Source organism: Candidozyma haemuli (assembly GCF_002926055.2).
Source record: "Candidozyma haemuli strain B11899 chromosome Unknown B_2014730914, whole genome shotgun sequence".
NCBI classification, from domain to species: Eukaryota; Fungi; Ascomycota; class Pichiomycetes; order Serinales; family Metschnikowiaceae; genus Candidozyma; species Candidozyma haemuli.
Window position 1 is genome coordinate 787881 of NW_020289902.1, and position 12304 is coordinate 800184.

At 46.1% G+C, this 12304-nt stretch overlaps 5 protein-coding genes and 1 non-coding gene across 6 annotated transcripts; all 6 read left to right on the forward strand. All coding sequences in view use genetic code 12, as the record gives it.

The window, feature by feature from the left end:
• Positions 1-14: 14 nt before the first annotated feature.
• BIO32 (Bio32p) lies at positions 15-1358 on the forward strand (the record flags this gene model as incomplete). Its single annotated transcript, XM_025484912.1, has 1 exon — positions 15-1358. The coding sequence occupies one exon, from the start codon at positions 15-17 to the stop codon at positions 1356-1358; it is 1344 nt and encodes a 447-aa protein (XP_025339843.1).
• Positions 1359-1606: 248 nt separating this feature from the next.
• Positions 1607-1678, forward strand: CXQ85_001195. Its single transcript has one exon. It is a non-coding gene; the product is annotated as a tRNA-His (tRNA).
• Positions 1679-2994: 1316 nt separating this feature from the next.
• Positions 2995-3873, forward strand: SEN2 (tRNA splicing endonuclease subunit; the record flags this gene model as incomplete). Its single annotated transcript, XM_025484913.1, has 1 exon — positions 2995-3873. One exon carries the CDS (start codon positions 2995-2997, stop codon positions 3871-3873), a length of 879 nt encoding a protein of 292 aa, XP_025339844.1.
• A 1020-nt stretch (positions 3874-4893) lies between these two features.
• On the forward strand, positions 4894-5283 carry HFL2 (negative cofactor 2 transcription regulator complex subunit; the record flags this gene model as incomplete). The annotated part of the gene is made up of 1 exon (XM_025484914.1): positions 4894-5283. One exon carries the CDS (start codon positions 4894-4896, stop codon positions 5281-5283), a length of 390 nt encoding a protein of 129 aa, XP_025339845.1.
• A 441-nt stretch (positions 5284-5724) lies between these two features.
• Positions 5725-8004, forward strand: CXQ85_001198 (putative phosphotransferase; the record flags this gene model as incomplete). The annotated part of the gene is made up of 1 exon (XM_025484915.1): positions 5725-8004. One exon carries the CDS (start codon positions 5725-5727, stop codon positions 8002-8004), a length of 2280 nt encoding a protein of 759 aa, XP_025339846.1.
• A 1028-nt stretch (positions 8005-9032) lies between these two features.
• SUL2 (sulfate permease) lies at positions 9033-11477 on the forward strand (the record flags this gene model as incomplete). The annotated part of the gene is made up of 1 exon (XM_025484916.1): positions 9033-11477. The coding sequence occupies one exon, from the start codon at positions 9033-9035 to the stop codon at positions 11475-11477; it is 2445 nt and encodes an 814-aa protein (XP_025339847.1).
• Positions 11478-12304: the final 827 nt, after the last annotated feature.

Here is a 12304-nt window from a genome sequence, read left to right on the forward strand (position 1 = left end):
AGCGATCACTCCCCATGGTTGTTGGGGGAAAGGGTAACCTCTTGACAGTGGAGGACCCTGCGACCCATAAACGGAGGGAGGTGTTTGACGCTATGGGTGGAGCTGCCGTGGCGGCTTTGGGGTTTGGTGATGAAGAAATTGAAGCTGAAATGGCTGTGGCCGCTAAGGAGTGCTCCTACTCTTACTTGGGGTACATGACCAACTACTGGGCTGAGGAGTTGGCTAAGTTCTACATTGAAAAGTCACCCAAGGGAGCTTTTGCAGCTGCGCTTTTCACCTGTTCGGGCTCTGAGTCTAATGAAAACGGTATGAAGACCGTTCGCCAGTACTGGCTCGAGAGAGGACAGCCCCAGAAGACGGTGTTCATCTCCAGAAAGCAGTCTTACCATGGTTTCACCATTGGCGCTCTTTCTCTCAGTGAGTCTATCAGAAAGGATAGCTTCAGGCCTATTACTTTGCCTGAGGAACAGACTCCAAAGGTTTCTTGCGTTTATCCATACAGAGAGATGAAGGATGGAGAGACCCTTGACGATTATTGCCAGAGACTCTTGCAGGAGCTCGAGGATAAGATCGTTGAGGTTGGACCAGAGAAGGTAGGTGCTTTCATGTGTGAAACACTTACTGGCTCGACTTATGGAACCTCACCTTCTATTCCTGGCTACTTGCAAGGCGTTCGTAAGATCTGTGACAAGTACGATATTCTTTTCTGGCTCGACGAGGTTATGTGTGGTACAGGCCGTGCTAGTGCTACTGGCGGTCTCAACTGCTGGGAATCATGGCCAGATTTCAAAGGCCCCGACTTGCAGCTGGTAGGTAAGACCTTGGGCAGTGGATATGTCAGTGTGGCTGGTCTTTTGGTTTCTCCTAAGGTGAGACAAGCATTTGTTGAAGGCTCTAACTACATTCCTGGCGGCCAGACATACCATCAGCACGCATTCAACTGCCGCGTGGCTTTGGCTGTTCAGAAGAAGATTGACAGATTGGGCTTGAGAAAGAATGTTTATGAGATGGGCAATAAGATGGGCGAGAAGCTCAAGGAGTTGGCTGAGACTACTGAGATTGTTGGTGACGTTAGAGGTCTTGGTGGGTTCTGGTCGCTTGAACTTGTTAAGAATAAGAAGACCAAGGAACCTTTCCCTTCCAAGTTGGGTTTAGGTGCAAAGACCACCGCTAAGCTTTTTGCCAATGGCATGACAAGCATGGGTCTTGGAGGAACCGCTGGAAACGGTCAAGGCGACCACATTTCCGTTGCTCCATCATACATTATCACCGAGAAGGATGCCTACTATATCGCTGAGATGTTGATCAAAACGGTGAAGGAGATGGAGGAGGAATTGCGTGCTTCTGGTGAGCTCTAATTTATATATGATTAATGCAATAATTAATGGGAAATAAAGGGTTGTAGGTGTCGATGTTTTGCAGCCATTTTGTGTCGCGAGAACAAAAATGGCTATAACTCCCTCAAATTTTGCCGTACGGCTCTGAAATTCCTCATGAGTATACGTAATACATGAATGCAAAGTTTTATTGATTGAAAATTTGATATATTTAGGGATGGCTTAAATTACAGTCCTAGTATAGTCCCTTGGCAATCATCTTCAACATAGCCGGTCTAGTATAGTGGTTAGTACAGTTCGTTGTGGCCGAACAAACCCAGGTTCGATTCCTGGGGCCGGCAATTTTTTTGCCAATTCCCACTCAATTCCGTTAATTTTTTTACGCCAACACTAAGGCAGCCAAGAGTAATATTAGAAGTATGATTTTGCCCATGTTTGTGCTTGTTTTTTGCTCTTTCCCAGTGTTCTTGCTCAGTAAGGCACCATCAGCCAAAGAGGCACTTCACTTGGGGAAGCAACAAAGCAAGCGGCAAACAGCGAAGACAAAACATCAAAGACGAGCTTAAAGAGTGAACTTTCCATTATTTTAAGCAGACAAAAACGCCTTATTTGTCACCCGTCACGATTGCCTTTCATTATACTAGCCTCTCACTCTGCTGGACTTACCCTCCACCAACTCATCCAAAACGGCACTCCAAACCCAGTAAATATACCAAGTCGCCCTAAAAGCCTTAAAAAGCCTCAAGAAAATATTAGTAAAATTAGAACACCACAGCCAACGAAGTGCCACTTCCTTCCCTTCCTCACTCGTACCTCTCCAGTCGAGCTCATTTTGCAGCCATTTATTCTCCCCCACCAAACCTCCAGAACCCCTAAAAAACCACCTCATACGCATAGTACAGACCAGAATAACCCCCTAAATAACCCATCCAACTCCTAATTTCTCCCCCTGTCCAAATCCACTGTCCAGTCTGAATCCCATAGATAACCTAGGGCTCGCAGTGACAATGGACGAAGCTTGGCTTGGTAAGCGAATAAACGCGATAAAAAAAGTCAAAAAACCAAAACAAGAAATTTTTATTAAGCCTAAGTAACAACCAAAACCAGCAAACTCCACCTTCTCTAAGCACCTCTTCTAACCACCTCTCTCTTCCTCTTAACCACCCACGGTGTTACCCGCACAGTTGTATAAGGCTCACTACGAAAAAAAAAAGTGAAAGACCCAGAAACCTCATCATGACTTACTCTACATTGTAATACCAACTTACCATAAAACGTATGTTTTCAATCTACCATTCGCCTAAGATGACAAAAACTTTTCGTGTTGCTCGAAGATCACGCTGTGAGCCACAAATAGACTACTACGGTATCTGAGGTGCTTCTTTATTGTATGGACCAGTTAACTAACATCCAGAGAATCAACTATGGCTAAGAAGAACCGCAAGGAACTAAACCGCATCCACCGTAACCCTCTCCCAGTCGAGCTTTCCGTAGACACGCGAGGCGAGCTCCCGTTGGTCAATGTGACCAATGGCGCTTCGTGGCTCTGGCTATGGATCCGTATGGCTTGTATGTACTTATCTTCACCTCCCAGGGCGCCCAAGATCAGGATTGGCTTGGAGGAGCCGGGTGTTTTTGCTGTCAGGGACGTGGGGACATGCAGAGGTGCTGGAACGATGGGTTTTTCGGTAAGGGAACGTTGTCTCGACTGGAACCTACGTTTAGGGCTCGTGTACTGGGTCAGGAACGGTCTAGTGAAGCTGTGACGAGTGAAAGACGTCGTAAGAGAAGGGAATTCAAGGAGTTGCGTGCTCAACATCAACGGTTTGAGACCGAGGAGAGGAAGAGGGAGTTGAACGAGGAAGAGAAGGCTCAGTGGGAGGAGCTTAAGGTGAAGATGGCTGAGGCTAATACTGAATCGAAGGTTGTGGGGGATAAGCTGTCGCCTGTGGTGCTAGAAGATGAGCTTGAGGAGCTTGAAAAGTTGGAGTTTCTTCAACTTGATGTCGTTGAAGCGTTCTTTTTGGTGTATGCATTGGAAGTTGCAGAGGTTCGGGTAGATCCTGAGCTGGAACCGCTTGGAGACCTTGAACTCATGAAAAGAATGGCTTTCCTTGGTGCCCCTGAAGCCACAGACGACGAGTTTATTTCTATTCTTCGAGCCCTCCTTCAGAAGTACGTCGTTTACCACCACTACCGAAGCCTTGGTTGGTGTGTACGCGATGGTATCAAGTTTGGCTGTGAATATCTACTTTACAAGCGTGGTCCTCCTTTCCACCACGCAGAGTTTGGCATTCTTGTTACCGCAGCAGACGAGAGAAGGTCTTGGGAAGAGACCATGGCCGTTGCTCGAGTTGTTGGAGGCGTCAAGAAGACGCTAGTGTTTGCTTATGTCGAGCAACCGTCAATTGAGCAATTAGGTGAAATCTGGGAGACAAAAGAACACCCCAGAGTAAAGCTTATACGTCTTTTGCAGCTGTTTAAAGTCTGCGAGATGGTATACCGCCGCTGGAGCCCTAGCCGGACTAGGGAATGATTATGACGTTATGGTGATGAATAAAAGTAATGGATATTTAGGAGGAGAAGGTGTTGTAGATCTGATGTAGAGGGTTGCAGGTTAACTGGGCAATTGACATCGTGCTCCATGTCTTGTGCTTTAATTAGAATTCAATCCTTGGTGACTAAGGATGGTGGCTTAAGGTCTAAATCGATGGAGCCACTCCAACCTAAAACCCAAATACAACTCCAACCGACTATTTCATTGTCTACGGAACCGTCGGTTAGTGGTACACTACAGGCCCTTAAGCCATCCATCCCTATTCAATCCCAAAACGTAACATTGAAAAGCCAGATCCGCTTTGCCCTCCACTACCCTCCACCACTCACTTACTCTCTAACTTTTCCATTCCGCCTTTGTGTGTCTTTCCTGAACATCCCCAGCCATCTACTCATCTTTCATGAATGGCTGCGAAAAACATACTAATTACACAAAACGAGAGCCATTCGATCAAAACAAGGGGCCAGTAAAACCATGAAATAAAATCACCACAATCTCCAAAATCCTCCAAAAAAACTCCAGTATCCACGTCAACCCCCCCATGAGCCAAAAATCCATAAAATGCCTTCCCACCAGGAAATCCTCTCCTATTTATACCTCTCCCTGGCAAACTGCCATTTTCCTGCTGCGCTCTGTATGGCACATCTCATCGCTGTACCACAGTGCGTAAACGGCCCAGGAGAGGCCCACCAGTAGCACCAACAAAGCCAGCAAAATGCACACACCACAAAAAAAAAGACGATACTCTAAGAGACCTTGAGAGATTTAGAGAGCATCTATAAATAAAAATCATCTACTTCCTCTAGAGAGCCCCTTTTTGTTGGTTTCTGTGGTTTCTGTGGGAGTGTTTTTTTTTGGAGCCGACCTGCATACAACCCACCCTCCACCGTCAGCCTGCTTCTCCCTTGGCCTCTTCGCGAGTATTTAAATACCCTTGGTTTCCGCCAGATTCTCCCTTCCTTCTATGCAGAGAAAGCCTTTTTCTATCCAAAACACATAATGGCAGACATCAGTTCGTTGATAAATCCCCCAGACGAAAAAGAAGAATCGGCGCCCGTGGCGCCTGTGGAGCAGAAAAGTGAAGAACCAAGAGTTTCCGAAGACACGATTCTCGCTTCTTTCGATAAAATCAAAACTCACTTTCCTGCTGCCAGAATTAAGAAAATCATGCAGTCTGACGAAGAGATTGGCAAAGTTGCTCAGGCTACGCCTATCGTTGTGGGTCGTGCGTTGGAGATTTTCATGGCCAATTTGGTGGAAGCTGCTATCAGTGAAGCCAAGTCGGCTGGTGTTCGCAGAATTGCTGCTTCCCACGTTCGTGCTGCTGTGGAAAACACTGAGCAGTTTGACTTTTTGGTGGATGCGGTGCTGAAGTACCAGCTGAAGTGAGAATGCACGTGACCCGTCACGTGACACGCGTGACACCACGTCTCCTGACCTTTTTCCCACGCTACCGGCCCACCCCACTCCACTTGCTCAAAGACGTCATGGCCTCATTCTCGGACTGGCTAGGTGCGGCACGGGTGTGTCTCGGTCTTGACACAAGATTGCAAATTGCCTCAAGTAACTGATAGCAAGTCGAGCGGTGGAGTTACTTTGATAATTGAAAGGCGTTTCGGATGAATGACCAAAAGAAGCTATAGTTCCTGCTTTCTTTAAATTAACGGGCCTATTGTTCCCGTTTGGAAAGGTTGCCTTTTAGGTGGCCTAGTTTGTTCTACTATCTTCCTCCTGCACAATGTGCCAGCAACCATATAAAGGGGTCTATGGTTCCCCAGGCCATCAGTAATTCCAGCTTTCTACTCCATCTCATCGACATTTATTGCAAGCATGGCGTTCAACAAGTCCCACACAAGCTTGTCTTCTAGAAAGTCCTCTTTCTTCAACACTCATCAGTTGAACAACCAGCCTCAACCTGACGTTTACTTTGTTGGTGTCGATGTTGGAACTGGTTCCGCTAGAGCCTGTATCATTGACACGAACGGGTTGATCTTGGGCCTCTGTGAGCGTCCAATCACTCGTCATGAGTTGAAGAGAAACCACATTACCCAAAACTCCACGGAGATTTGGAATGCCATCTGTTTCTGTGTCAAGAGCGTGCTTCGCGACTCAGGTGTAGATGGTTCCGAGGTTTTTGGTATCGGTTTCGATGCTACTTGTTCTCTTGTCGCTATTTCTGAGTCTAAGGACGCTCCAGCTGCTGTTGGGCCTGACTTTGCTGATGACAAGACTAACATTATCTTGTGGATGGACCACCGTGCTCCAGAGGAGACCAACGAGATCAATGCCACTGGCGATAAGGCTCTCAAGTACGTGGGTGGTCAGATGTCCATCGAGATGGAATTGCCAAAGATTAAGTGGTTGAAGCACAACAGACCTAACGGTTTGGATGACTTGAAGTTCTATGATTTGGCTGACTACTTGACCCACAAGGCCACCGGCTCCGAAGCCCGTTCTTACTGTTCTACAGTTTGTAAGCAAGGTTTCGTTCCAATTGGCGTTGACGGATCTGAGACCGGTTGGTCTAAGGAATTCTTGGAGGGCGTGCAGTTGCCTGAGTTGGCTGCAAACGACTTCGAAAAGTTGGGTGGTGTTCCCGGCAAGAACGGTAAGTTTTTGAGTGCCGGTGATATTGTCGGTAAGCTCACAGCCAAGTCTGCCGATGAATTGGGTTTGACCACCGAGACAATTGTTGGAAGTGGTGTCATTGATGCTTACGCAGGATGGATCGGTACCGTCGCTGGTAAGGTCGACCTTCCAACCCACCCTGAATTGTCTCAAGACTCCAATGGCTCTATGGAGACTGCCTGTGGCCGTATTGCCGCTGTTGCCGGTACTTCCACTTGTCACGTTTCGATGACCAAGGACCCTTGCTTCGTGCAAGGTGTGTGGGGTCCATACAGAGATGTGATGGCCCCTGGCTACTGGCTTGCTGAGGGTGGTCAATCTTGTACTGGTGCTCTTTTGGCCCACGTTTTGTCTACCCACCCAGCTCACGGTGAGTTGGTGCACTTGGCAGATGCCTCCAACTTGTCCAAGTTTGATTACTTGAACTTGGTTTTGGAGAACATGGTCTCTGAGACCAAGAGCAGATCTGTTGTCGCTTTGGCCAAGCACATTTTCTTCTACGGTGACTTCCACGGTAACAGATCCCCAATCGCTGACCCTAACATGCGTGCCAACATTATTGGTCAGTCTATGGACTCTTCCGTCAAGGACTTGGCTATTCAATACTTTGGTGCTTGTGAGTTTATCGCCCAGCAAACCAGACAGATTATTGAAGAGATGGAGAAGGGCGGCCACCGTATTAAGTGTGTGTACATGAGTGGTGGACAGTGCCGTAACGGTTTGTTGATGAGATTGCTTGCTGACTGTACTGGCATGCCAATTATCATTCCAAGATACATTGATGCTGCTGTTGTTTTCGGTAGTGCCTTGTTGGGTGCCGTTGCCGCCCAGGAGTCTGTTGAGGAGCATGTCACCAGCGGGGGCCGTGCCAGAAAGAACTCTTTGGCCAAGTCTCAAACTGACTTGAAGAATGCTGGCCAAAAGGAAGAAAAGAGGGATGGCGGATCCCCCTTGGGATCGCCCTATACCGCCCCATCTGCCACTGCCTCTCATACCAACTTGGGCTCTATCGGATACGGTGGTAACCCAATGCAGATGAGCAGATTAGGCGAGGAGCCTCAGGACTACTTCAACCAAAGTGCTCCGCCCAAGTCGCCTAAATCAGGCCGTGCTGCGTCTCTTTCTGGTAGTGACTCAGAAGATGAACAAACGTTATCTTTTGGTTCGAAGCTGAACACTTCGCAGAAGGTTTCCAAGGGATTGGCTGCCAAGGCCAGAAGCGAATTCAAGCCATTGACCAGCTTGTCTGACGCCAAGAAGAAGCAGAGCTCCTCAATCACCACAGCTGGCACCACAGACCCAGGTGACAGATTGTGGCAGACTATGGAGAAGCTCACTGGCCCAGGTAAGGTTGTGATGCCACACAAGGAAGAGCACCCAGACCGCAGATTGTTGGCGTGCAAGTACAAGGTGTTCTTGGATCAGTGCTACAAGCAGCAAGAATACAGAAAAATGGTGGATGAGCTTGAAGCCACCAATTAGACGCCGGATGACCGTTGACCAGGTATATCGGGGTAAAATACGAATACACATGAAGACCTTTAGTATCAGCACATGAGGCTATCTCTCCTTTCTGGCGCCCCTCCTTCCCCTTCAAAGCCTCCAGGGCAAGGCGGGTGTGCCTGAGGCGGCTGAAACCTCCTGGTACAATTGTGGAGTAGAATTGACGTGATAAGCTCTTGTCTACAATGCGATCAACGCACAGAATGTGGTTGCGAAAAATGCGTATAACCATTTGGTTTGGAGAAAAAAGGGACCCACATGTGGGACCAAGAAATGGAAATTTGGGGGAGACTTCCAATGACGCAACCACCTGAAAATACAATTTGTAATTTGAATACTTTTTCCGTTATCAGCCTTTTTCTTTTTTTTTTTTCAGGGCGTTTCCAATTGCTTTCTTTCCATCTCTTTGTGTCTCTTAGTCCATCGCTTATGTCACCGATTAAATGCAGATGAAGCAAAAAAATTGCCATCTCAGAACGTCTGCATTTTGTTAACATTTCACACACATTGCAACACGGCACGTGACCAGATGAGATTTTTCGCAGCAATTGCAATTGCCTGGTGGCAAACAGGGGGTAGCCATTTGGAGCCTTAGAGTTGGGGTTTTGTTATTTTGACAGGCTAGGCGGCATCTACCACCCAGGAATACCCATTATCCCAATTTTTCCTGGCAAAATCGAAGCCTGGAGTGGAAATCTGGGCTTCCACACGTGACTTGGGCTCAATGGAAAAACTGTGGATTGTAATACTCATTTATATAAGAAAGTAGCCACAACCACATTGAGGAATACCGCCTTAAGGTACGACTTCTTTTTTTTTTTTTTTTTCTACGTTTTATTGCATTTTACGTTTTCTTGCATCTACATTGGATCAATTTTCCATTGTACCCACAGCATTAATTTCTCGTCATTACGAGCTTTTCCCATTAATATATATACTGGTGCTTCTAGAAGACCTTTTTCGCAGCCATTTTTCAAGAAGCTTCAAGTCGCCAAATACCTTCAAAAATGGGAGTTCAGGATGCTTTCTCAATGGAGGAAGCTGTTTCCAGCGTTCCTGAGGTACAAAGATACGAATCTTCCAGGGCTTCGAGAGTACAAAGCCATGAGTTCCAGAGAGAACACCAGCCCATCACAACGCCTTACGACCCAAGCGTTGTCGTGCCAGAGTACTATGAAAAAGATCCTAACGTTGTTGATTACGGTAAGGACCTTGTCTCTCACCCGGGCCAGAAACTCAAGAACTACTTCATTTCGCTTTTCCCTATTGCCAAGTGGATTCTTCACTACAACGGTAAGTGGTTGTATGGAGACTTAGTTGCCGGTATCACTGTCGGTGTTGTGTTGGTGCCACAGAGTATGTCTTATGCTCAGTTGGCTGGTTTGCCTGCTGAGTACGGTTTGTACTCTTCTTTCGTCGGTGTGTTCATTTATTCTTTCTTTGCCACTTCCAAGGATGTCTCTATTGGTCCTGTTGCCGTGATGTCTCTTCAAGTTGGTAAGGTTATTGCTAATGTCCAAGAATCTGTTGGTGACCGTTACTCGGCTCCTGAAATTGCCACTTTCTTGTCGTTGATTTGTGGTGGTATTTCGGCTGCTATCGGTATCCTTCGTATTGGTTTCATCTTGGAGTTTATCTCCTTGCCTGCTGTCATGGGTTTCATGTCTGGTTCTGCTTTCAACATTATTTGCGGTCAAGTGCCTGCTCTTATGGGTTACGGTTCTGCTGTGAACACTAGAGATCCAACATACAAGGTCGTCATTAATACCCTTAAGCATCTTCCAGACACAAACGTGAACGCTGCCTTTGGTCTTGTTCCTTTGTTCATCTTGTACACCTGGAAGTTCTCCACTGATTATGCCATGAAGCGTTGGCCACGCAGAAAGCAATGGTTTTTCTACATCCAACAGTTGAGAAACGCCATTGTTCTTATCGTGTCCACTGCCATCTGTTGGGGTGTCGTTTACCCAGATGTTAGAGACTTTGACGGTCCTAAGAAAGATTTCAAGAGCACTATCAAGACCATTGGTGTTGTTCCATCTGGTCTTCGTCACGTTGGTCCTATGACCATCCCAGACGGTATCATCGATGAGATGGCTTCAGAAATTCCAGTGTCCACCATCATTTTGCTTTTGGAGCACATTGCCATTTCCAAGTCTTTCGGTAGAATTAACGATTATAAGATTGTTCCCGACCAGGAGTTGATTGCCATTGGTGTTAACAACTTGATTGGTACTTTCTTCAACGCTTACCCAGCCACTGGTTCTTTCTCCAGATCTGCTTTGAAGGCCAAGTGTGGTGTCAGAACTCCTCTTGCCGGTATTTTCACTGGTGGTGTGGTTCTTCTTGCATTGTACTGTTTGACCGACGCTTTCTTCTACATTGCCAAGGCCACTTTGTCTGCTGTCATTATCCACGCTGTTTCTGACTTGATCTCCCACTGGAGAGCTACTTGGAACTTGTGGAAGGTTGCTCCATTGGACTGCGGTTTGTTCCTTATTGCTGTTATCATTACCGTGTTCTCTACTATTGAGATTGGTATTTACTTTGCCATTGCTGCTTCCGCTGCCATTCTCTTGTTCAGAGTCACCAAGCCTCAAGGTGAGTTCTTGGGTAAGATCAAGGTTGCTGAGGTTGTAAACCCAACCATCAACTTCAAGGAAACTTCTTCTATCAGCTCCACTGACTCTGACGTTGAGATCCAGAATGTCTTGTCCAACACTTCTTACCAGTCTACTGGTGTGAAGAAGTTCAAGGCTGGCGAAGAGAAGGCTGTTCCTACTGCTGCTGAATTGGTTGCACAGAACCCAGGAGTCAAGTTCCACACTAGATGGGTGCCTTTGAGTCAGTACAACACTAATAGTGACGTTCAAGTCGTACCACCACCACCTGGTGTTCTTGTGTTCCGTCCAGTGGAAGCGTTTGCTTACCCTAACGCTTCTCAACAGGTTGACCGTGTTGCTGACGAGGCCAAGAGAATTACCAGAAGAGGTAACCCAAGACTTTATGCCAACCCTGGTGACAGACCATGGAACGACCCTGGTCCATTGAGATGGAGACTTCCTTTTTGGAAGGAGAGATTTGGCAGCAAGATCCAGGAGGAGAACTACGAAGAAGACACAAGACCTATCTTGAGAGTTGTCCATTTCGACTTCTCTTGTGTTCCATCTATTGATTCCACCGCCATTCAAGTCTTGGTCGATATCCGCAGAGCCTTGAACAACTATGCCGACAGAGAAGTTGAATTCCATTTCAGTGGCATTAACTCGCCGTGGGTGAGAAGAGGTTTGGTCCAAGCTGGTTTTGGTTCTTACGGTGAGACTGACTTGGTGAGCGAGAAGACGTACGTCAACATTGCCACCCAAGAAGACGATTTAGAAGACAGCCTTTACTATCCTGCCGTGGGAACAAACACCCCATTTATTCATTTCGAGATTCCAGATTATGTTTGATAGAGGCATGTTAATCACCTTTCATTTCTCGCATCTTTATTTATATACAATTATTTTACATGGGTCAATATATTCGGCGACATAATTTAATTCTTTGATTTTGTAAGATGTAAGAGAAGACTATTTCTTCCAAATTTTTTTGGCACCTCTGGGTTCAATGTGTTTGCGTAACTATGGCTTTAATGAGTGCTTGCCGAGGTATAATTAATTAACCCAGTTAAGGCATAAGCAGAATTCATAAAAACGCAATAAATTCGGTAGACCTGTGGCCCCAGCAAATTTACAATATTACCCTGGTGACCATGACGGTTTCCCAAGGAAAACTTGATTTATCTTAGCGACAGATAGAACTTTAGAATTATGCATAATCACAGTGATGTAATCGATGATAGCAAGCGTTACTATGGCCACACTTTCTACATATCTTGATACACATGAAATCTTACGTTTCGTGGAGGTGCCCAAGAAAAAATTAGTGTGCCACCACATGGCAAACAAGTTTAGTCTTTATGGTTTGAGGTGACCACAGTTTTATTGTAAGAAAGCTCATAATTCCTCATGATGACGAGCACCACCAATATTTTCACGGGACCATGATATAAACTTAAAAGGTTACTTTGGTCTTTAAGAATTAATTTAAGAGCTTAAGTGCTTTGGTCCTTGAAAAAAGAATTCAAGAATTCTTTTGTTTGTGTTGTTCGCTTGTCATTCAATGATTATGTCAATTTTGAAATTATGGGCAAACGATAGCATTCCAATTGCAACCATTCTTTAAAACAAACCTCCAAAGATTACCTACCTTATGAAAACCTCTTATGGCTTCAATC